The sequence below is a fragment of the Hypanus sabinus genome, chromosome 11 (genome assembly GCF_030144855.1).
Source record: "Hypanus sabinus isolate sHypSab1 chromosome 11, sHypSab1.hap1, whole genome shotgun sequence".
Lineage (NCBI taxonomy): Eukaryota > Metazoa > Chordata > Chondrichthyes > Myliobatiformes > Dasyatidae > Hypanus > Hypanus sabinus.
This window is the reverse complement of record NC_082716.1, coordinates 88,445,419-88,471,349: the sequence shown is the minus strand read 5'-3', so window position 1 is coordinate 88,471,349 and position 25,931 is coordinate 88,445,419. Positions and strand designations below refer to the sequence as shown.

The following is a 25,931-nucleotide window of genomic DNA, read 5'->3' as shown; positions in this document are numbered from 1 at the left end:
TGGAGGGCACAATGTGAGCCTGTAGAGGTGCGTTGTACAGGTTTTGCTTGCTGCTCTCTCTGCAGAACCTACTTTCTCCTTTGCATTACTGGAGCTGTGAAGACAAGAGCTATGAGGACTCTACTGGGCCAGTCTTCAGTTGGCTATGGATCAAGAGATGTGACCCATGGCTAATGGTCTGATCATTCCTGACTGGGTCACCTGGGCAAGGGTGTCTGATGCTGAAAGACCTGAAAACATCTGATGACCCCAGGTTACATCACTGATAATGAGTTCCAGCACAGCCTAGGATGTATCTCAAGATCAAACAACATTTCAGTTCGCAAATAAATACTGACAGCACCAGCTTTACCATTAACATTTCCTTTCTGAAATTGTCAATTATATCTATCATCAGCAGATTTTTTCCCCTAGAAGACTAAACACCAAAGCCAACACCTTCACTCTTCTGCAAAGGAAATTCCATCACCATTGACACCTTTCACAACTCTCCAAGGCTGAACTAGACTATTTACAACTGCATGCTACATTTGGCACCAAGGTGAGTCTCCATTACTGATCTCTCTGGTCACTAAAACCACCTATTTGCAGAACTCAGCTCCATCCTTGACTGGTTTCATCTGATGAAGCTTTTTTTTTCCCCATGCCTTTGTTATGATCAGACTGAACTATGTCATAATTCCTATTTTAAAACATTTAGACAAGGTGCAGGCATCTCTGGCAAGGCCAACACTGACAACCCCCAAATTCCATTGGGAAGCTTATGCTACTGTAAGGACAGCAGTCCTGGCACGGAAGAAACTTCCACAATGTTGTTTGCTCAGAAATTCTAAGTGACAGCTTTAGAAGCTGTGGAAGAACAGCAACTGATTTCCAGACAGCAAGGCCAGAGAGTAGTAAAGGAATTTCCAGGTGATGGTACTTGCATGCATCTGCTGCCTTTGGTCTTCCAGGTGACAGATGTCACAAGGGTGGGGATCTTCAGTAAATCCTGTGGATGTTTATGTACTACAGCCATTCTGTTTCACAAGTGAAATTTGAGTGTGGCAAACAGGATGCCACGTAAGCAAACCGTATACCATAAATAGTAACATACACATTATGTTGGAAGAACTCAGCAGGCCAGACAGCATCTACAGAAAAGATTACAGTTGACATTTCAGGCCTTCTGAGTTCCTCCAGCATTGTGTGTCTGGGTTGCTCGGGTTTCTGGCATCTGCAGATTTTCTCCTTTGTGTTCACCATAGATGGCATTGAGATCTATATGTTGTTAGCTCTGCAGCATCCATTACATTCCTGATCTATGTCTTTTTGACAGCAGAAAAGTTTTAGTGAATCATGAAGTGGTTTCTTGTCATCTGATATAGTCACTTACTTGAATAGCCCTGTTACATTTCCCAACAGTGACTTCCAGGATATTGATGACAGGGAGGGTGACAATGACCAATGCTATTTAACATTAATGTAAGTGGTTTATCTTGCTTGTGCTAAAGATGAACATATCCTGACATGGATATTATGAGATTCTTATCTGTCCAAATCAATACATGCACAAACTGCTTTCTTATCTGAGAGGTTTTGTATGGAACTAAAATCTGCAATTCCACTATACGAATAGCAATCAATAAAATTACTTTTTTTCCTATCCTTCCCCAGATTTGAGCTTCTCAATTATCATGTCCCTGGCTTCATTTTTGATTGACCTGTTGAAAATCTACCATACTGTTGGATCTTACAGACAGCACAATTATTTATACTTATGAATTCATTGAAAACAGGTGTTCCTCCAATTTTCTACATCAACAAATTGGGTGAGTTGGCAAGGTAATACGTATATTGTTCAAGAGGAAAGTTAGTGTAGTAATTACAAAGGGGATGAATACTTTTTCAGTCTCACAATTTTAGTTTTTAATATTTATTAATTAGTTGACAGGCATGTTAAATAAATTTTAAATAAAAGAAAATAAAAGAAAATAGTTTGGAATTTTTCATTTGATTTGAAATGATGCACAATGTTCTGTAGATTAGCTCAAAAAATTCTTCTTCAATATCTTTTAAATTTAGAAAATGAGCCAGAAAAATGTGAAAATAATTGTGCAGGCTGAATACTTTTTCAAGGCACACTAGTAGTTATTGATTTAAAGATACACTGACATCGATTTTGGAAATGTACATTATTTACAAGAATATAATCAAAACAGACAAGCTCCCCTCTATACTGAAGAACAATGCAATCATTGTATCGTGAACAAATTTCAAGTCTGGCAGTATACTAATTTACTATATCAAATTACAAAGCATATAAAAGCTACATTATTCTGAGTATCTGTTTTCAGAAGTGAAAACATATCCAAGCTGCACTACAGTTAAATAACAAATAAATCTGGTTTCCATTCCCAAGAGAATATGTACATATATTTAAAATGATGACTGAATTAAACACCAAAGATGTTCACTGGTTCATTTTCGTATAATTAGCACTTAATGCAATGCTTTAAACTGCATCTTCCTTCTAGGTTATTCATCGAGATTTTTAAGATAATATGGAATTTTCTGCTGTAAGTTTAGATTCATTTTCAAGTGGTCACCCATATTGCACTTGAGTATCAATACCATTGGCCTCAACCACATAGTATCAAGTTCTTTATTCTGACCACGCCCTAGTAAAGAAGCTGCCTAAGATTCAATACTGATTATCATCCATTTATCCAATCAAAATAAGACTTGGTTCACAACATCTTAAATCATTATTCAATCTTTCCCTTCAAGAGGCAAATGACTTCATCTGTTCATTTTATTTCTGATATTTGCAGCCTTTGAATTCTAGTACAGAGAGAGTAGTTAACAGGGTAACAACTGTTGGAATGGATTGATAGACTGCTCCACGAGGGACCAGGTTCAGTTCACCAGATAGGCTTCTACATCATAACCTTCTGGGATGTTTGGAAGTACTTCTCTTTTGCAAATAAATGTTGATCAGGGATGTCAAAGATCTATACTACAATTACTCAACTGCCTCTGACAAGGAGCTGTCTTGCTTGAAGGATTGGTTTGCTTATATTTTTGCCAAGTCAAGAATAAGGACAATTACAGTATATACACATATAAATTACTCCAAATAATTTATCTTGTCAACCACTTAACTAAAATATCAACCCCTTCAAAATGAGAGCATTCATTTTGCTTCTGGGTGTTAGCCTGGACTTGTGCCAGCATCAATCCTTGCACTAGAAAGGTTAAAATGTCAAAAATTCAATCAACTGTACCATTATACTGTACATCATTGTTCTCCGAAGAATATGGCTCTTTATAACTATCAGTCCCTAATTATAAACATACAGTCAAAGGGAAGTACAGCACAGAAACAGGCCCACCCTGTCCATGCCAAAGCCATTTAAACTGCCTACTCCCAATGACCTGCACCAGGACCATTGCTCTCCATATCCCTACAATCCATTTACCTATCAAAAAGTTGAAATCAAGCTCGCATGCACCACATGCTGGCAGCTCATTCCATGCTCTCACAACCCTCTGAGTGAAAGTTTCCTGTCATGTTTCCCTTAAACTTCTCACTTTTCACCCTTAACCCATGACCTCTGATTGTAGTCTAACCAATCGCAGTGGAAAAAGTCAGTTTGCATTTACCCGATCTATACTCCTCATAATTTATATATCTCTTATCAAATCTTCTCTCAATCTTCTATGTTCAAAGGAATACATTCCTAACCTATTTCATCTTTCATCATAACCCTTGTAAATATTCTCTGTACTCTCTCAACCTTGTTTACATCTTTCCTGCAGGTAGGTGACTAAAACCACACACAATACTCCAAATTAAGCCTCATCAAAGTCTTATACAACTTCAATATAACATCACATCTCCTGTACTCAACATATTGATTTATGAAGGCCAATGTGCCAAAAGTTCTCTTTACGAACTTATCTACTTATGAGACCACTTTCGATGAAGTATGGACTATATTCCCAGATCTCTTTATTCTACTACAGTTCTAAATGCCCTACCATTCACTGTGCAAGAGCTACCCTGGTTTGTCCTACTGAAATGCAACACCTCACAATTGTCTGTATTAAATTCCACCTGCCATTTATCAGCCCATTTTTCCAGCTGATACAGATCCCTCTGCAAGCCATGATAACCTTCCTCACTGTCTACTGCACCCCCAGTCTTGGTGTCATCTGCAAATTTGCTTATCATCACATGATCACCTAGATCATTGATATAAATGACAAAGGACCCAGCACCAATCCCTGCAGCACACCAATCAGACAGAGGTCACCAGTCAGAGAGGAAACCCTCTACCACCACCCTCTGACTTCTCCCACAAAGCCAAAGTCCAATCCAATTTACTACCTCATCCTGAACGCCAAGTGACTGAACCTTCTTGACCAGTCTTTCATACAAAAGTCCTTCTCAAATGCCTGTAGACAACATCCACTGCCTTGCCTTAATTTACTTTCCTGATAACTTCCTCGGAAAACTCTATGTGATTGGTTAAACATGAGCTGCCAAGCACAAAGTCATGTTGAATATCCTTAATCAGTCCATGTCTATCCAAATACTTATATATATGGTCTCTTAGAATACCTTCCAATAACTTTCCCATAACTGATGTCAGACTCACTGGAGTGTAATTTCTTGGTATATATTTGGAAGCTTTCTAGAACAGCAGAACAACACTGGCTATCCTCCAATGCTCTGGTACCTCCCTTATTGCTAAAGATGTTTAAAAATATCTCTGTGATGGCCCCAGCAGTAGGGTCCAAGGAAACACCTAGCCAGTCAGGCCCTAGGGATTTATCCATCCTGATTTGCCTCAAGGTAACAAACACCTCCTCCTCTGTAATCTGTATTGGCTCCATAAAGTTGATGCGGCTTTGCCTCATTTGTATAGACTCTGTATCCATCTCCCAAAGGGAATGGCAATGGAAGGAATGTACTTAAAATCTCCCTATCTGTTTTGGCTCCACATAGATTACCATTCTGGTCTACCAGAGGACCAATCTTATCCCTTGCAATCCTTTTGCTCTTAACATACAGTGCCTATAAAAAGTAGTCATCCCCTTTGCAAGTTTTATTGTTTTACAACATTGAATCACAGTGGATTTAATTTGGCTTTTTTTTACATCAATCAATAAAAACTCTTCTGTGTCAAACTGAAAACAGATCTGTACACAGTGATCAAAATTTATTACAATTATTAAACACAAAATAATTGATTGCATAATTACTCACTCCCTTCAAGTCAGTATTTAGTAGATGCACCTTTGGCAGCAATTACAGCCTTGAGTATGTGTGGATAGGTCTCTGTCAACTTTGCACAACTGGACACTGAAATTTTTTCCCATTTTTCTTTACAAAACTGCTCAAGCTCTGTTAGATTGCACGAGGATCATGAGTGAACAGCCCTTTTCAAATCCAGCCACAAATTCTCAATTGGAATGAGATCTGGACTCTGACTTGGTCACTCCACAACATTAACTTTGCTGTTTTTAAGCCACTCCTGTGTAGCTTTGGCTTTATGCTTGGGGTCATTGTCTTGCTAGAAAACAAATCTTCTCCCAAGTCGCAGTTCTCTTGCAGACTGCATCAAGTTTTCCTCCAGGATTTCTCTGTATTTTGCTCACTACCTTCACAAAGCTTCCGGGGCCTGCTGCAGTGAAGCATCCCTACCACCATGGTGATGCAGCCACCACCATGCTTCACAGTAGTGATGACTCTTTTTTGATGAGGTGCAGTGTTACATCAAACATAGTGTTTAGTCTGATGGCCAAAAAAGCTCAATTTTGGTTTCTTCAGACCATAGAATCTTCTTCCAGCTGACTCCATTATCTCCCACATGCCTTCTGGTAAACTCTAGCCGAGAATTCAAGTGAGTTTTTTTTCCATAAGTGGCTTTCTCTTCACTACTCTCCCTTAAAGCTGGGACCGGTGAAGCACTCAGGCAACAGTTGTACACACAGTCTCTCCCATCTCAGCCACTGAAGCTTGTAACTCCTCCAGAGTTGTCATAGGTCTCTTGGTGGCCTCCTTCACTAGTCCCCTTCTTGCATGGTCACTCAGTTTTTGAGTATGGTCTGCTCTAGCTAGATTGAGAGCTATGCAATATTCTTTCCATTTCTTAATGAGTGACTTAATTGTACTCCAAGGGATATTCAGTGACTTGGAAATTTTCTTGTATCCACCCTGACCCATGCTTTACAAAAACCTTTTCACAGAGTTGCTTGGAGTTCTTTTGGCTTCGCGGTGTAGTTTTTGCCAGGATACTGACTTACCAGCACTTGGACCTTCCAGGAACAGGTACATTTTTACTACAATCAAATGAAATACCTTACACACAGGTGAGCTCTATTTAACTAATTCCATGATTTCTACAACCAACTGGCTACACCAGTGATGATTTGGTGTGCCCTATTAAAAGGGATGAATACTTATGCAGCAATCAATCATTTTCTGTTTAATATGTGTTATTAATTTAGATCACTTTGTAGAGATTTGTAGAGTTGATCAGAGTAAAAAGAAATTAAATCAACTGCGATTCAATGTTGTAAAACAATAAAGCATGAAAGCTTCTGGGGGGAGGGGAGTGAATACACTTTATAGGCACTGTATCTACAGAATCGCTTCGGAATCTCCTTAACCTTGTCTGCTAAGGCAACTTCATGCCTTCTTTTAGCCTTCCTGCTTTCTTTAAGTGTTCTCTTGCATTTTTTATACTCCATAAGCACCTCATTTGTTCCTACTTTCCTATACTTTCTTCCTTTTTTCTCTTAACCAGGGCCTGAATATCTCTTGAAAACCAAGGTTCCCCACACTTATTATCTTTACTTTTTATTCTGACAAGTACATACAAAGCTTTGTAATTCTCAAAATTTCATTTTTGAAAGCCTCCCACTTTTATATCTTTGCCAGAAAACAGTCTGTCCCAAAACACACTTGCCAGATCATTTCTGATTCCATCAAAATTGGCCTTTCTCTGATTTAGAATCTCAACCCACGGACCTATCTTTTTGCATGTTTACTTAGAACCAATGGCATTGTGGTCACTAGATGCAAAATGTTCCCCGACACAAACTTCTGTCACCTGCCCTGTCTCATTCCCTAATACCAGATCCAGTATCGCACGCCCTCTCATTGGGACAACTCCACCACCTCAACTTCTTGCAGAATGTATACAGGACTCATCACAGTCCTCTTCCTCTTAAAATCAATCACCATCTCCCTGGTTTTGGACACATTCAGGAGCAGGTGGTTCCTCCCGCACCACTCCACAAACTTGTCCACCAGTCCTCTGTCCTCTGAGTCCTGCCCATCTCTGATACACCCAACCACCGCAGAGTCATCAGAGAACTTCTGCAAGTGACATGGCTCAGATTTGTACTGAAAGTCTGGGGTGTACAGTGTGAACAGAAACAGAAACAGGACAGTCCCGTGTGGTGCTCCAGTGCCACTCACCACCATCTCAGACAGAAAACTGCCCAGCTGTACAAACTGGGGTCTATCTGTCAGGTCATCAGTAATCCAGATGGTGGATTAGTCTACACCCATTCTTTGTAGCTTCTCACTCAGAAGAAACTGTATTGTATTATATTATATTCTTATATCATATTTAAACTGTCTGTGGATTTCAATATCCTTGGCATTAGGCTCAATATGCTTACACTCAGCCTTTATATTATGATGACTCAAGGCTTCCCGAACAGATTGGTGCCATTGATCTGGCAATAGCGGCACCAGGAGATCGACAGCATTAATGTGGCCACTCTCCAGAGAAGCTCGTATTTCCATAAGTCATACTCTTGTTCTAAATAATTGACACAAAAAGTAATCTTCAGGAAAAATAAAAATCAGAATATACTCACCAGCAGGAGCAGGACAGATTCTAATTGGCTTCTGTTTTTGAATGGACATGACTGTTTGAATTGGTTTAATTATAATGGTTTTCCCAGTTAGCCCTGGGCTCGGCTGTGAAACTGGCAATGCTGGGATGAAGATGGGCTTTGGTTGAATCGGTTTCTGCTTTGATACATTTGAAGAAACATTTACTGAAACAAAGAAAATATTGTGCTTTTAATTATTTTGTGCAAAAATGAGTTACTAAAATATAAGGTTTTACAAATTTGGTATCAAAGCAGAATTTTGAGGTTAAATCATTTAATTTCATGATCAAATGCAAGTAAACAACTTATCCCTGTTCATTATTCTTAACACTTTCAACTTTAAATCATTTATATCAAGCTCTTGGTAAAACACATAACGTAGGTTTAATGTTTTTTTTTATTATTTTAAACACACACATAGAAATAAAAAGAAATTTAAATCAAATTGCCTTTTAAGAACTGCAATTAAATTCAGACTTGCAGACACGAGGAAATCTGCAGATGCTAGAAATTCAAAAAATACACACAAAATGCTGGTGGAATGCAGCAGGCCAGGCAGCGTCTATAGGGAGAAGCAATGTCAACGTTTCAGGCCGAGACCATTCGTCAGGACTAACTGAAAGGAAAGATAGTAAGGGATTTGAAAGTGGGGGGGGGGGGGGGGGATGCAAAATGCGAAATGATAGAAGAATAGAAGACCAGAGGGGATAGGGTGAAGCTAAGAGCCAGAAAGGTGATTGGCAAAAGAGATACAGAGCTGGAGAAGGGAAAGGATCATGGGACAGGAGGCCAGAAGGAGATGGAGAACAGGCAGAGTGATGGGCTGAAAGGGAGAAAAAAGCCCTTACACTTCCTTCCTCCTTCCCACCTATCTCCCTCCTGGCACTTATCCTTGTAAGCAGAACAAGTGCTAAACCTGCCCTTACACTTCCTCCCTCACCACCATTCAGGGCCCCAGACAGTCCTTACAGGTGAGGCGACACTTCACCTGTGAGTTGGCTGGTGTGGTATACTGCGTCTGGTACTCCCGGTTTGGCCTTTTATATATTGGTGAGACCCGACGCAGACTGGGAGACCGTGTCACTGAACACCTACGCTCTGTCCGCCAGAGAAAACAGGATCTCCCAGTGGCCACACATTTTAATTCCACGTCCCATTCCCATTCTGATATGTCTATCCTTGGCCTCCTCTACTGACAAGATGAAGCCACACTCAGGTTGGAGGAACAACACCTTATATACCAGCTGGGTAGCCTCCAACCTGATGGCATGAACATTGACTTCTCTAACTTCCATTAATCCCCCTCCTCCCCTTCTTACCCCATCCCTGATATATTTAGTTTTCTCCCCCTCCTTTTTTTTACCCTCTTTCTGCCCACCACTCTGCCTGTTCTCCATCTCCCTCTGGTGCTCCCCTTCCTCTTTCTTTCTCCCTAGGCCTCCCGTCCCACGATCCTTTCCCTTCTCCAGCTCTGTATCCCTTTTGCCAATCACCTTTCCAACTCTCAGCTTCACCCCACCCCCTCCAGTCTTCTCCTATCATTTCGCATTCCCCCCTCCCACTTTCAAATCTCTTACTATCTTTCCTGTCAGTTAGTCCTGACGAAGGGTCTCGGCCCGAAACATCGACAGTGCTTCTCTCTATAGGTGCTGCCTGGCCTGCTGTGTTCCACCAGCACTTTGTGTGTGTTGCTCAGACTTGCAGAGGCAGTTCTGAAAAATCCTGCCTATATTTTGGCAATTGACAACACATATTGGACACTTTGGTGTCTAGTGGTGACAAATGCTTAACACATTCCTGTGCTTACAGTTACTTTGCCCTACATATGGCCAGTTTCTTCACTTCAAACCACAAGATATGTTTTTCTAACACTTTAGAAATCACTAAAGTCATTACCATCTTATGGATTTGCATAGGAAGAGAGAAACATGCAAGAAAATATTAGTTTTTCTTGGCAATTCATACTGTACAAGACTAGCCAAATTAGTCAACAGAAAAATAATGATCAGCATTTTTCAAAGAGACCAATCTAAACTGCTCAAACACTTGGCATACCATCAACAGGTGGATCAAATTGCTCCTGACATCACTTCAAGTAAAAACAGTCACTACATTAAAATGTGTAACAAAAATAGAACAGAAGGCAATAAACTTCTTTAACACAAAGTTGGCTCCAGAGGTATGGTCTCAACACTGACTGTATTTTCTTCCACTTACATAACTTCAGTAACTTTCCTAATCAGTTACAGAGCCCAAGTTTAATCCTAACACCTCAACATCAATAATATCACAGTCTAGTTTTCAAGACCGTATATGCCAACTTTCAGATCCATTCCCCTTCTTGCTGAAACCGACCATCACAACTTGAACAAAACTCCACATCTTCTCTTCTCTGATCTCTCAAGTTCTACTCAAATACATCACTTATTCAAATGTTTAATAATCCTGTACAATTTCATATCAAGGCTTTAACATAAATATCTTTAATCTGCATCACTTGACCCAAGAACTCAAAACACCCACCTATGAAAGAAATAACTGCCCATCAATTTTCATAATCTTGCTATTTCAACTCCCACCTGCTCTCCCTTAACTGCAACACTGATAGTAAAATAATCTACACTTAAAATCCTGAAATTCACTTCCGAATCGTTTGGATTTGCATCAACACTTCTCCCAGTTCTCTATTAGCCTCTTACACTGTCAATTTACTTCTTCACAAGCTACATGTCAGTACTGACATTTTTTCCTTTATTTACCCATTCTTCATTGGCTTGACAGACTATTTCACCTCAAGGTGTATGTCTAATTTTAATGAAAACATTGCACAACCTTCCTTTCTGCTGGATGGGCCCAGGTATACAAAATCCTAATCTCATTCTCACATCAACCATAATGGTGATAGGTTGGGAGTTTCAAGTGTTACGAAGTATGAACAACTCTGATGGGTAGACGGGTACAAAATCGCCAATGCCCCACCCCCTTTTGGAGAATCACAAAACGCTACTATTGCGATGCTGTTCTCAAGGAAGTGAGAGAGGCACAGGACAGCTGCCAGGGCAGTTGTTATTGATAACAGCTCATGAAAGTTAATGAGAGAGAGAGGCAGCTCAGAGATACACAAAGTGGAATGTCTCCTACTAACAAAAGCGGAACAGAACCATTGATTACTGCTATAGTCCTTTGGAGAAGGATTGTGTACTTGGTACTGTTCTATTCGTTGAAACCCCTCAGGGGGCAACCAGAGTGGGCTGGTTTGACGGGTTACATCATCCCAACCTGATTGACACCTGAGACCCTGTGAGTGGGGATAAAAGTGAGGTCTGGGGTAACACCCCTCAGACGCACCAGGAGAAACGCTAGTGAGCATCAGAACCCCCACGGGACAGGGTGGGAGACCAGAAACCGAACGAAGGGTTGGTAAATTTTAACTCACAGTGTTTTTGTAGCAAGACCGGTGGGGGCTTGTGTGTGTGTCCACCCTTGCCTGGGTGACGAGTCCACCACGGAAGAACGGTCTAGCTAAAGGATGGAGGGGTCATACGTGAATGGCCACAGCAACAATGCATCGACGGATCAAAATTGTAACGGAAAGTTGGCAAGTCAATAGCTGTTACTGTTCTCTCTCTCTCTCTCTCGCAACATTGATGCACTTTAGGGTCAACTTTCAGAGGAAAGTCAGAGTTTATTTGGTTAAAAATATTGACCAACTAGGACAGTTGAATCAAAATGTACGGAATGTGCAATATAACGTTACCTTTAAATTTTACCCATCCACATCAGGCAGCTTTCACACAGAGATTGAATTAAAAATATGTTGAAGTAGCCCTCTTGGCTTTTTATGCCTTCCCTGTTACTCAAAAGTGTAGATGATGTCACTTTAAGTTCATATTCAAATTTCAAAGTAAATTTATTATCAAAGTACATATGTCACCATAAACAACCTTGAGATTCATTTTCTTGCAAGCATCTCTATAATAATATAATAACCATAATAGAATCAATGAAAGACTGCACCAACTTGGGCTTTCGACCAATGTGCAAAAGACAACAAATTGCAAATACAATAAGGAAGAAATAATAATAAATAAGCATAAAATATCAAGAATACAGATAAAGGGTCCTTGAAAGTGAGTCCTTAAGTTGTGGGAATATTTCAATCAATGATGGGGCAAGTGAAGTTGAGTGAAATTATATCCTTTGGTTCAAGAGCCTGATGATTGAGGGTCAGTCACAGTTCTAAATCTGGAGATATGAATCCCAAGGCTCCTGTACCTTCTTTCAGATGGCAACAACGAAAAGAGAGTATGTCCTGAGTGGTGAGGGTCCCTAAAGATTGATGCTGCCTGCCTGTGACAACACTTCATGTACAATGGTGTGCTCAATGGTGAGGGGGGCTTCACTTGTGATGGTCTGGGCCGTATCCACTATTTTTTTGGAGGATTTTCCCAACTACTTACACTAACCTTTCACTAATGTTTAATTAAAAATCAAGCTTCCTCACCCCTAACAATATTAAAAGAATCTTACATAATCACTTTTTCAGAAAGAATTGCAAAGGCCCAAAACTCAACTGTACTTCTGGGCCAAAGAGATTGCTGGAATGGTATATAGCTCCTCTATTTTAATACAGGCAGTCCCCGGGTAACAAATGAGTTCCTGAGTCCGTCTTTAAGTCAGATTTGTACATAAGTTGGAACAAGTACATCCGGTATTATTTAGCGTCAGTTAGTCAAACATTTGTCTTCGGATATGGTATATATTTTACCTTTCTATGCATATAAAACACTTAAGAAAGTGTTCCAATAATTAAACCACTGTGTTGCTTAGTAATAACTGTAGCATTCATCGGGGCAGGGCCTTTCACGTGCTCCATTATTCTCACTTTATCCTATAAAATTGTTCTAATTGTTGACCAACTGTAGCCTAACGCTTTTCCAATGTCCGATGACGTTTCACCTCTTTCCAAACGCTTTATTATTTCCACTTTATTTTCAATCCTGATCGCTTCCCATCAACGGAACAGAAACACTGCAGGCGGCGGGTCCCGAGCACCACCAGCTCCCGAGGTCCACTGGTCCTAAGGACCACCGCACTGAATTCCCCGGGTCCTAAAGTCCACCACACTGAGACAGGTTAAATGGGACAACTGGGCGCTATGCTGGGTTTGGGTATTTGATCCTCCTCAATATTCCGTGTGGGAATTTAAACTGGAGGTGGCAGTATTTTTTTTTACGAGTTCAAGTTGCGAGCTCGACATCAACCCGGCACGCTCAGGACCGGTCTGTCACTGAATCAAACTCAGGAACCTCCTTTCCCAAGCCCGGTGCTGATCTCACTGTGCCACCTGCCGACCAGAAAAGTGGGGGTGGAGGGGGGGGGTTAGGGTGAATCTTGCTAAGAAAAATTTAAGCCAAATACAAAGTTACACACTCAACACAGTGTCAACAGCAACGACTTAAAATGCTGCAGGCGTCACAATCCGACTTAAAATGGCAAACAGCATTCTCCTTCCTCGGTTCATAAGTACGAGTTGTTCATAAGTCGGACGTTCGTAACTCGGGGACTACCTGTACCTCCAAGAAAAGATTCACCTCCTCTGTCTTAAAAGGGGAATTTCATGATAAATAGTGACTACTGGTAAAATAACTGATATGATTACAAGAATTCTCAAAATTTTGACACCAAGCCACAAAAGGACATTGGAGTAAATGTCTACAAGCTTGGTCAGGATGACTTTTAAATAGCGTCCCACTGAGAAAAGAGGAACAAGGTGGCAAGAGGCTGAAATTCCAGAGTTAACATCCAAAGCAGTTAAAACAAAATTTTTAACAGCACTGCAATTAAAGCTGGAGGTGAACAAAAGAAATTTCAAATATGAGAGCTTTAAGATATTATGATGACAGGGAGTATTAAGCACTCCTGGATATGGAAGTTAACATATATTAACTATAATATATTTAATTCTTGATATGGACTGAACTACCAGAGGAAACTGCTGAGGCAAATACATAAACAATATTTACAAACCCCATTTCCAGAAAAGTTGGGATATTTTCCATAATGCAATAAAAACAAAAATCTGTGATATGTTAATTCACGTGAACCTTTATTTAACTGACAGAAGTACAAAGAAAAGATTTTCAATAGTTTTACCAACTTAATTGTATTTTGTAAATATACACAAATTGAGAATTTGATGGCTGCAACACACTCAACAAAAGTTGGGACAGAGTTAAAATAAGATTGAAAAGCGCACAGAATATTCAAGTAACACCGGTTTGGAAGACTCCACATTAAGCAGGCTAATTGGTAGCAGGTGAGGTATCATGACTGGGTATAGAAGTAGCGTCCATCAAAGGCTCAGTCTTTGCAAGCAAGGATGGGTCGTGGCTCACCCCTTTTGCCAAAATTCGTGAGAGAATTGTTATTCAGTTCAAAAGGAACATTTCCCAACGCAAGATTGCAGAGATCTTTCAACATCTACAGTACATAATATTGTGAAAAAATTTCAGAGAATTTAGAGACACCTCAGTGCGTAAAGGGCAAGGTCGGAAACCACTGTTGAATGCACGTGATCTTCGAGCCCTCAGGCGGCACTGTCTAAGAAACCGTCATGCTACTGTGACAATTACAGCCACCTGTGCTCAGGAGTACTTCAGAAAACCATTGTCACTTAACACAGTCCATCGCTGCATCCAGAATTGCAACTTGAAACTGTATTACGCAAGGAGGAAGCCATACATCAACTCTATGCAGAAACGCCAACGAGTTCTCTGGGCCCGAGCTCATCTCAGATGGACTGAAAGACTGTGGAACCGTGTGCTGTGGGCAGATGAGTCCACATTTCAACTAGTTTTCGGAAAAAACGGGCATCGAGTTCTCCGTGCCAAAGATGAAAACTACCATCCTGATTGTTATCAGCGAAAGATGCAAAAGCCAGCATCTGTGATGGTATGGGGGTGCATCAGTGCCCACAGCATGGGTGAGTTGCATGTATGTGAAGGTACCATTGACTCTGAGGCATATATTAGGATTTTAGAGAGACATATGTTGTCATCAAGGTGACGTCTCTTCCCAGGACGTCCATGCTTATTTCAGCAAGACAATGCCAGACCACATTCTGCACAGGCTACAACAGCCTGGCTTTGTAGACACAGAGTGCGTGTGCTTGACTGGTCTGCTGCCAGTCCAGATCTATCTCCTATTGAAAATGTATGGCGCATCATGAAGAGGAGAATCAAACAACGGAGACCACAGACTGTTGAGCAGCTGAAGTCTTATATCAAGCAAGAATGGACAAAATTTCCAATTGCAAATCTACTACAATTAGTATCCTCAGTTCCAAAACTATTAAAAGGTGTTATTAAAAGGAAAAGTGATGTTACACAATGGTAAACATGCCTCTGTCCCAACTTTTGTTGAGTGTGTTGCAGCCATCAAATTCTAAATGTGTGTATATTTACAAAATACAATTAAGTTGCTCAGTAAAACTATTGAAAATCTTTTCTTTGTACTTTCATCAGTTAAATAAAGGTTCACGTGAATTAACATATCACAGATTTTTGTTTTTATTGCATTTTGGAAAATATCCCAACTTTTCTGGAAATGGGGTTTGTAAAATGATACTTGGACTGGTACATGGATAGGAAAAGTTTAGAGAGGGATACGTACCAAAGGCAGGAAAATGGACTTAGCTTAGATAGGCATCTTGGTTGTCATGGATGAGTTGAGCCAGAGTGTTGGTGTCAATGCTGTATGAACCTGTGACTAACTGACATGTAAGAGATGGAAAACCAGGAGTTTGAACATTATTTTAAGACACCCTTTTGAGGAACAGCATAAGAATAGTCATAACTCTCAGGGAAAAAAAAAATTAGCCTCTTTTCTGCCTGAAAAAAACACCTTATTCTAATACATTAACCCTAGTTCTATATTCTCCCCACAAGAGGAAATATCCTCTCCAAATTCCAATCACGACTGCTCAGGATCTCATAATTCCAATTCATGACCCTCCTTCTCTTTTAAACTCAAGTAGAATGCGGCCCAGCCCACTCAATCTTTCCAAGTAGCCATACCTTGAGGTTTTGCTTCAGGCAAATGCTTCACTTTTAACTCTTCTGCTGTGGAAGAATAGTCACTACTTGTACTAGATGCTGAGACTGGAGAGGATTGTGGTGAAAAGCAGAGAAGATCTTCCTGTTTAAAAGATGGCAATCACAGTAATTATATTAACAAAAGACAAATTCTCTCATGCACTTCAAAAATACATCTCCTCTGATATTATTTTTCAGTACACCACATAACTGACTGTTTCAAATGTTTTACTGTGTATCCAAGATGTTATTGGTCCATATTTGCCATAAACACCAAACATATTGCATACTTCAAAAGACTGATTACAAGTGCTTTCAATTCTGACAAAAAGTTCAACTGTGGACCAGATTTTGTGGGGGGAATACTGGCATTATCGCAAGGAAAGCCAAGTAATTTTGGCATCCCAGTGAAGGAGCACAATGTTCCAACAACTCTTCACCAATTACTCTGGAACGTTTGCCCGTGATCGGAACAGCATCTCATTTTTGTTCAAAACAGTTGAATTCAGTGATGTATGCAGTGAGAAAAAAGATAGGGGAGAAAGGCCAAGAAATTAAATACACCAATTAGAAACAATAGAAAAAAGATGAAGAGGATACTCATTACGTGAAAATGAAATGGAATAAAATTGGGAATCAATGGGTTAGATGGAATCAAGATAATTCAGAAAATGTTACAAAGTCTAGTTAGTCTCAACATAAGAACATGAAAAGCAAGAAAGAAACAATCATTACTTGAGGCAAATTAATTTAAACACAAACACTTCCTACAACTATACAAAACTACAACTATAATTCAGCAAACCCATAAAATGCTCTGTTTTGAAGATTTAAGATTGAAACATTCAGGGATAGAAAAAATCTAAGTTATGAGAAGGAGCATTTGCAAGCCATCTGTTGCAATTTTGATGAACTTTCCCCATGAAAAATGTCAAGCAGAAAAGTACATGGGTTATATAAAGAATGCAGCTACTCTTCAGGGTTACAGGATAAAATATTGGAAATATAACAAATAATGAAACCAAATCAAAGGTAGGAAATTAGTAAATTTAAACTTCAAAGGAATGAAAAATATAATGAGATTAAAAGGTAAATAACTTCCAAGCATTTAATCATTTCCATTTGGTACAAAAATTGTGTTGCTGAAGATGCAAATACTCAATCATCGAAAACTTTAATTCTGGAAATGAAAATTGCTGATTGTCACTCCATTATTTACCAAAGGCAAGAGAAACAAGGGACAGAAAACTATTACCATATTCCTATTGTAGAGCTATTATTAGAATTCATTTTCTTGGAGCAGAGACACAAAAAATTGACATGTAAACGTGGCCAATTACAAGTGACTGAATGTCAATTTGTAAGTGCAAGTTATGCATAAATATTTTTATTTAAGTTCCAGTTAAGAAGGTGCAAGATGCTACTGGTGAGGAAATTACATTTTAAAAGGTAACTAAGAAAGTTCTTCTGTCGGAGGGTTGTTACTCATAAAAACATAGAAAGCTTACAGCACAATACAGGCCCTTTGGCCCACAAGGTTGTGCCGAAAAATGTCGCTACCCTAGAAATTACTAGGCTTACCTATTGCCCTCTATTTTTCAAAGCTCCATGTACCTATCCAAAAGTCTCTTAAAAGACTCTATCATATCTTTGGAATTCTCTGTCACAAGAGCTTTGGTGACTAAATCACTGAATATGTTCAAGGCAATGCCTGACACATACTTAAAGGAAACCAAGATTATGGAGAGAGATGAGGAGAACAGCACTGAGTCTAAGGTTGGAGCAGACATAATCTTATTGGATCATAACCCTACTGATTCAAGGAACCAACTGGCAGCTCTCTGGTGTTTTATATTCTTATACTCAAAACAATAAAAGTAACAAATTTGGTGCAAAGAGACTGAATGTTGGGATTCTGGTTACATAACAAAACTGGCAGGATGTGACAGAACTGTGTAGAAGGGTCTAAGGATGCAATGTTTTATAACGCATCAGGCATCAAATTCCAAATGCACAAGCCATTTTCTAATGTCAACATGAACAATTAATCTCCTCTATCTGACCAACTACAGAGCCCAGCTGTCAAATAAATGCTACAATGCTTTGGTGAACACTAAATTCATATGGACTCACTTCCTATCCTCTCGTAGTTTGCCCAATTAATTATAAAATTTAATTTCTGACACCTGCAATTCACTTTCTTCCTAATATCATTCAATGAAAGCTGTTTATGAACACGAGTTGCAATACATATTGTTTGAGAGTACAGTGGTGTTAAAAAGTAAACAAAAGCACTCCAAAATAAAACAATAAAATCAAAAAAAGCTTTAAAAATGCAAAGTAGTTTTGTGAATGCCACTGTTAGAAAATATTCATAAAACATTTAGGCAAATAGGAAAAACTGCTTACATGTTGTAATAATGAATCTGCAGGAGAATGTACTGAAGAGTTTGAAGCTGGAGACAGAGGCTCAGATGTTGTTTGTCCATCTACAGGAGAAAGACATACAAAGAAACTTTTTAAAAATAAACTTAACTAATCCAGTAAAAAGATTTGTATATCAACAGGCAATTATTCTGTTTTTGCCTGAATTGTTAAAATTCAATTGACAGAGAGCAAGTTTTATTGCCCACTCTCAAATTCATCTCCCTTTGCTAATGGAGAGACAAGAGACTGTAGACACTGGGACACTGGAATCTGAAGTATCAAATAATCTTCTAAAGCATTTCAGCAGCTTGTGCAACATCTATGAGGGGTGGGGGGAGGAATGAATTGCTGGTATTTCATGTAGAAACACTGCATCTGTGAATGCAGAAGGGAGATGGCTAGAAGAGAGGGAGTAGTGAGATTGGAATCCAAGGTGATTGGTGAACTAAGAAAGGGTAAAAGATGTCAGCCAGGTTGCAATAGGCAGGGAAGGTAGATGTGGAGTTGGAAGATCGATGGTGGCAAGCAAAGACACAGAAAAAAACAGTAGTAAGTGAGGTGAGGTGAGAGGAAAAGTGAGTGAAGGTTGCAGACAGCAACTTGAGCGGCTAAGCAAGAACATGAGGGGCTACCAGTTCAGGGTGGGGCCCATTACAAACTGGAAGAACAACACCTCATATTCTGCACAAGTACAGTCGGCCCTCCTTATCCGCAAGGGATTGGTTCCAGGACCCCTTGCAGATACCAAAAAAAAGGGATGCTCAAGTCCCTTATTCAACCTGTCTCAATAGGGTGGACCTTTGGACCCAGCGGAACCCCAGACCTTATTTAATCTGTCTCAGTGCAGTGAACATTAGGACCTGGCGGTACAGCTCTGAATCCGCAGTGTTTCTGTTCACAAAAATAATCACGATCACAATTGAAAATAAAGTGGAAATAATAAAGCGATCGGAGGGAGGTGAAATGCCATCAGTCACTGGAAAAGCGTTAGGCTACAGTCGGTCAACAATCAGAACAATTTTAGATGATAAAGTGAGAAAGGCCCTGCCACGATGAAAGCTACAATTATTACTAAGTAACGCAGTGGTTTAATTAATGGGTTTTGGGGTTTGGGGTTTTTGATCCTCCAGATCAACCAGGCATGGACAGAGAGCACACTCAGAAGAGGTCTCTCACTGGATCGAACTCGGGAACTTCACAAGCCCGGCGCTGAAACATACGATCTTAAGTGTTTTATATGCATAGAAAGGTAAAATATATACTATATACTAAGACAAACATTTGACTGATACTAAATAATACTGGATGTACCTGTTCCCACTTACATAGTAAGAGAACTTGCAATTTTTTTTCGATCCCGATCCACAGTAACCTACGCACATCCTCCCGTATACTTTAAATCATCTCTAGATTACTTATAATACCTAATACAATGTAAATTCTATGTAAACTAGCTGTTATAGAGTACTACATTGTTTAGGGAATAATGACAAGAAAAAAAGTCTGCACATGTTCGAGCAACAAGTGCTAGAAGAGCACTTCCAGGTCTTCTCAATTCGCGGTTGGTTGAATTTGCACATGTGGAACTCGCGGATAAGAAGGGTCGACTGTAGTCTACAACCCTTTGGTATGAATATTGAATTTTCTAATTTTAGATAACCCTTGTTTCTGGTAGGTTCCCCCATTCCAATCACCCCAAATTTGTCCCCTTTTTCCCTTCCCCACCACCCAGTTTTGTTATCCACCTACCAGACTCATAGTTCACTCACAAACTCTATCCCCACCCAATAAATCTGGTTCTAGTTTCACTTGCCATTCACTTCTCCCCTGTGTCCCCAATATTACCTCATGTACTTAACAGATTCCAACACTTTGTGTTCCTGCTTCTCAACCTCCAGCATCTATGTACTACCTTCAACTACCTCTCCACACATGCCAGTCCATCTGCATCTCATTCATTTTCTCTTTGCTTCCATCCATTATTTTCCTCCCACTGTCACCCAAATTTAAAGCCCCTCCCTAGCTCAACTTGCCTGCCACCTTTCACTCCTCCTCAGTCCACATTGGGCTCCTGTCTCTCCATTTACCCTCTACATTTGATACTGGTCACCTCCTTTCTCCATTTACAGCCCTGATGCAGGGTTCTGACCCAAATACTTCCCTCCCCCATCACTACCAACAGACTCTGCTCAAACCAGAGGATTAGAGCAAATAGTGAAGTGGAGGAGGATAAAGGTCATGCGAGAGCTGCAAGTATAGTGCATGGACTAAAGCCAGATCTAGCATATAAAGTGGCTTTGAGGAAAGAGAAACAGAATAAAAGATGTAAATGTAGTAAGGTAGAGGGGCTAAAATGCGGCTACTTCAATGCAAGGATCAGCAGGAACAAAGGTGATGAACTGAGAGCTTAGATACATACATGGAATTATGATGTAGTGGCCATTACAGAGACTTGGCTGGCATCAGGGCAGGAATGAATTCTCAATTTTCCTGGATTTCAGTGCTTTAAAAGGGATAGAGAGGGGGAAAGGGGGAGAAGGGGTGGCATTACTGGTCAGGGATATACAGCCACAGAAAGGTAGCGTAATGTACAGGATCCTCTTTTGAGTCAGTATGGGTAGAAGTCAGGAACAGGAAGGAAGCAGTTACTCTACTGGGGGTATTCTATAGACCCCCTGGTAGCAGCAGAAATACTGAGGAGCAGGTTGGGAGGCTGATTTTGGAAAGGTGCAAAAATAACAGGGTTGTTAGCATGGGTGGCTTTAACTTCCCTAATATTAATTGGCACCTGATTAGTTTCAATGGTTTTGATAGGGCAGAGTTTGTTAAGTGTGTCCAGGACGGATTTCTGTCACAGTATGTTGACAGGCCGACTGGGGAAATGCCATACTAGATCTAGTATTAGGTAATGAACCGGGTCAGGTCATAGATCTCTCAGTGGGTGAGCATCTGGGGGACAGTAACCACCGCTCCCTGGCCTTTAACATCATCAGGGAAAGGACAGAATCAGACAGAACAAGAAAATTTTCAATTGGGGAAGGGGAAATTCTGAGGCTATAAGGCTAGAACTTGCGAGTGTGAATTGGGATGATGTTTTTGCAGGGAAATGTACAATAGACATGTGGTCAATGTTTATGGATCTCTTGCAGAATGTTAGAGATACATTTTTCCTGGTGAGAAAGATAAAGAACGGTAGGGTGAAGGAACACCCTGTGGGTGCAAGTGAGGTGGAGAATCTAGTCAGATGAAAGAAGGCAGCATACATGAGGTATAGGAAGCAAGGATCAGATGAGTCTATTGAGGAATATAGGGTAACAAGAAAGGAGCTTAAGAAGGGGCTGAGGAAAGCAAGAAGGGGACATGAGAAAGCCTTGGCGAGTAGGGTAAGGGAAAACCCCAAGGCATTCTTCAATTATGTGAAGAACAAAAGGATGACAGGAGTGAAGGTAGGACCAATTAGAGATAAAGGTGGGAAGATGTGCCTGGAGGCTGTGGAAGTGAGAGAGATCCTCAATGAATACTTCTCTTTGGTGTTCACCAGTGAGAGGGAACTTGATGATGGTGAGGACAATATGAGTGAGGTTGATGTTCTGGAGCATGTTGATATTAAGGCAGAAGAGGTGTTGGAGTTGTTAAAATACATTAGGACAGATAAGTCCCCAGGGCCTGAAGGAATATTCGCTAGGCTGCTCCATGAGGCGAGGGAAGAGATTGCTGAGTCTCTGGCTAGGATCTTTATGTCCTCATTGTCCACGGGAATGGTACCGGAGGATTGGAGGGAGGCAAATGTTCTCCCCTTGTTCAAAAAAGGTAGTAGGGATAGTCCGGGTAATTATAGACCAGTAAGCCTTATGTCTATGGTGGGAAAGCTGTTGGAAAACATTCTTAGAGAAAGAATCTATGGGCATTTAGAGAATCATGGTCTGATCAGGGACAGTCAGCATGGCTTTGTGAAGTGCCGATTGTGTCTAACAAGCCTGATAGAGTTCTTTGATGAAGTGACCAGGCATATAAATGAGGGTAGTGCAGTGGTCGTGATTGACATGGATATTAATAAAGCATTTGATAAGGTACGACACGGTAGGCTTATACAGAAAGTCAGAAGGCAAGGGATACAGGGAAGTTTGGCCAGGTGGATTCAGAATTGGCTTGCCTGAAAAAATCAGAGGGTCGTGGTGGAGGGAGTACATTCAGATTGGAGGGTTGTGACTAATGGTGTCCCACTAGGATCTGTTCTGGGACCTCTACTTTTCGTGATTTTTATTAACGACCTGGATGTGGGGGTAGAAGGGTGGGTTGGCAAGTTTGCAGACGACACAAAGGTTGGTGGTGTTGTGGATAGTGTTGAGGATTGTCGAAGATTGCAGAGAGACATTGATAGGATGCAGAAGTGGGCTGAGAAGTGGCAGATGGAGTTCAATCAGGAGATGTGTGGTACACTTTGGAAGGACAAACTCCAAGGCAGAGTACAAAGTAAATGACAGGATACTTGGGAGTGTGGAGGAGCAGAGGGATCTGGGGGTACATGTCCACAGTTCCCTGAAAGTTGCCTCACAAGTAGATAGGATAGTTAAGAAAGTTTATGTCGAGGGATAGAGTTTAAGAGTCACAGAGTAATGATGCAGCTCTATAAAACTGATGAAGGGTTTCGGCCCGAAACGTCGTCACTACCTCCTCCCATAGATGCTGTCTGGCCTGCTGAGTTCTGCCAGCATTTTGTGTTTTTATTTATTTCCAGCATCTGCAGATTCACTTGTGTTGCCTTGGGAGTATTGTGTCCAGTTCTGGTCGCCTCACTATAGGAAGGATGTGGAAGCATTGGAAAGGGTACAGAGGAGATTTACCAGGATGCTGCCTGGTATAGAGAGTATGCATTATGATCAGAGATTAAGGGAGCTAGGGCTTTACTCTTTGCAGAGAAGGAGGATGAGAGGAGACATGATAGAGGTATACAAGATATTAAGAGAACAGATAGAGTGGACAGCCAGCGCCTCTTCCCCAGGACACCAATGCTCAGTACAAGAGGACATGGCTTTAAGGTAAGGGCTGGAAAGTTCAAGGGGGATATTAGAGGAAGGTTTTTTCTCAGAGAGTGATGGATGCATGGAATGCACTGCCTGAGTCAGTGGTGGAGGCAGAAATTTAAGAGACTACTAGACAGGTATATGGAGGAATTTAAGGTGGGGGGGGGGTTATATGGGAAGCAGAGTTTAAGGGTCGGCACAACATTGTGGGCTATATTGTTCTATGTCCTATGTTCTAAACCTCAGTTTCATATGCAAATTGTTGCTGTCTCTGATATCAGCCTTTTCCTTTTCTTTTTAAACTCAAGCTTCTGAAAGCAAGGAAAATACAGCTGGTCAACAATCAGAAAGTTCGGGGAACATTTTGCAGATCAGGCAGAGAGAGGAGTTCGCATCTCAGATTAATGACCATTCATCAACCTAACACATCAACTCTGATTTCTCACTGATGCAACATGACACGCTGATAATTCACAATTTTTTCTGTTTTGTTTTTCTGTTGGCTAGTATACTCGAAAGTGGATAGCCTATCACTCAAATTTTGCAGATATACTTACAACTTGAATCACTGGAAGAGGGAATACCTGGAGATGAGCTGCATGTTGGTCCCCAAGGATCATAATCCCAGGGTGTGAATTCCAAACTAAAATCAACCTCCATGTCACTATCCTAATGAAAGACAAAAACACAAATATTACTATTTGTCAGTGTGAACACATCATTCAATTAACTTAGTCTTCACTATTTCCAAATACGATACAATGCACAGTGTTATATCCATGTCGGTGTTACAACCCTGAAAACATTCATTTAGCTCAAAAGGTGTGAAAACTTATTGCTCTTGAAATAAACAACTTCATGATGAAAATTAAAATGACAAAAACTGAAGCAATTTGTTAAATTGTACAATGAGAAATACCATATTTCCAAACAAATTGTTAAATATCACAATATATTAGCAATTTGGATTTCTTTCAAGATACGAAGTTAAACTGTCAAAATCAGCACTGATGCTGATTAATACAGATAAAAGTAAGTTATCTCTCCCTCCCCAGATTAATGTTACAAATGAGGTCCTCTACTTGGGTATTAAAGTTAATACTTCCTTATCGTCTGAGGCTAAAACAAATTTCAGTCGGTCCTCCTTATCCGCCGGATGCTTAAGTCCCTTATTTAACCAGTCTCAGTGTGGCGGCCTTTTGGACCCAGCGGAACCCCGGAATTTATTTAACATGTTTCAGTGCAGTGTACATTAGGACCCGGTGGCATAGCTCTGAACTGGCAATGTTTCTGTTCACGAAAATAATCACAATCACGATTGAAAATAAGGTGGAAGTAATAAAGCGACCAGAAAGAGGTGAAACACCATCAGTCATTGGAAAAGCATTAGACTAAGGGGGGGATAAGAAGTGGGGGGAGGGATGAAGTAGAAAACTGGGAAGTGATAGGCTAGAGGGAATTGGGCTAGGGGGAAGGTGGAGAATTAAGAGAAATAAAAGAGGTAGGGCTGGGGGGGGGGAGATTGTAGTGAGGGGGGGAAGAGAAAGAGAACCAGACTAAAATTATAGATAGGGATGGGGTAAGGGGGGGGGGCAGGGGTATCAGCAGAGGTCTGTGAGTTGAATGTTCATGCCTGCAGGTAGGAGGCTACCTAGGCAGGAGATAAGGTATTGCTCCATCGACCTGTGTGTGGCCTCATCTTGACGGTAGAGGAGGCCATGGACAGACATATTGGAGTGGAAGTGGTCTGTGGAATTGAAGTGTGTGGCCACAGGGAGACCCTGCCACTGCTGGAGGACTGAGCGCTGGTGTTCGGCGAAACAATCTCCTAGTCTGCGGCAGGTCTCCCCAATGTATAAATGGCCACATCGGGAGCACTGGATACAGTATCTCACCCCAGCTGACTCGCAGGTGAAGTGGCGCCTCACCTGAAAGGACTGTCTGGGGGCAAGGATGGTGGTGAGGTAAGAAGTGTGGGGGCAGGTGTAGCACTTCTTGCGTTTGCAGGGATAAGTGCCTGGAGGGAGGTCGGTGGGGAGGGATGGGGGGGGATGAATGGACAAGGGAGTCTCATAGGGAGCGATCCCTGCGCAAAGCCGAGAGTGGGGGGGAGCAGAAGATGTGGCTGGTGGTGGGATCCCACAGGAGGTGGCGGAAGTTGCGGAGAATTATACGTTGGATCTGTAGGCTGGTAGGGTGATAGGTGAGGACCAGGGGGACTCTATCCCTGGTGGGCTGGCGGGGGGGGGGGGGGTGAGGGCAGAGGTGCGTGAAATACGGGAGACACGATGGAGGGCAGAGTCGATAGTGGACGAAGGGAAGCCCCTTTCTTTAAAAAAGGAAGACATCTCTTTTGTCCTGGAATGAAAGGCCTCATCCTGAGAGCAGATGCAGTGGAGGCAGAGGAATTGAGAGAAAGGGATAGCATTTTTGCAGGAGACAGGGTGGGAGGAGGAATAATCTAGGTAACTGTGGGAGTGTGTAG

At 41.0% G+C, this 25,931-nt stretch overlaps 1 protein-coding gene across 2 annotated transcripts in view; it reads right to left on the bottom strand.

Moving 5' to 3' along the window:
- atf6 (activating transcription factor 6) overlaps nt 1-25,931 on the bottom strand; it is a 342,394-nt gene that overhangs the window by 273,702 nt on the left and 42,761 nt on the right. The window contains exons 3-6 of one of the 2 annotated variants that reach the window (XM_059984870.1): nt 24,031-24,115; nt 18,405-18,484; nt 15,978-16,098; nt 7,882-8,064 (exon numbers count right to left, since the gene is read on the bottom strand). In XM_059984870.1, the coding sequence (XP_059840853.1) occupies nt 7,882-8,064; nt 15,978-16,098; nt 18,405-18,484; nt 24,031-24,115 (469 nt within the window). Of the gene's footprint in view, nt 1-7,881; nt 8,065-15,977; nt 16,099-18,404; nt 18,485-24,003; nt 24,116-25,931 lie in introns of both variants that reach the window. The other variant, XM_059984869.1, reaches the window with a different exon arrangement.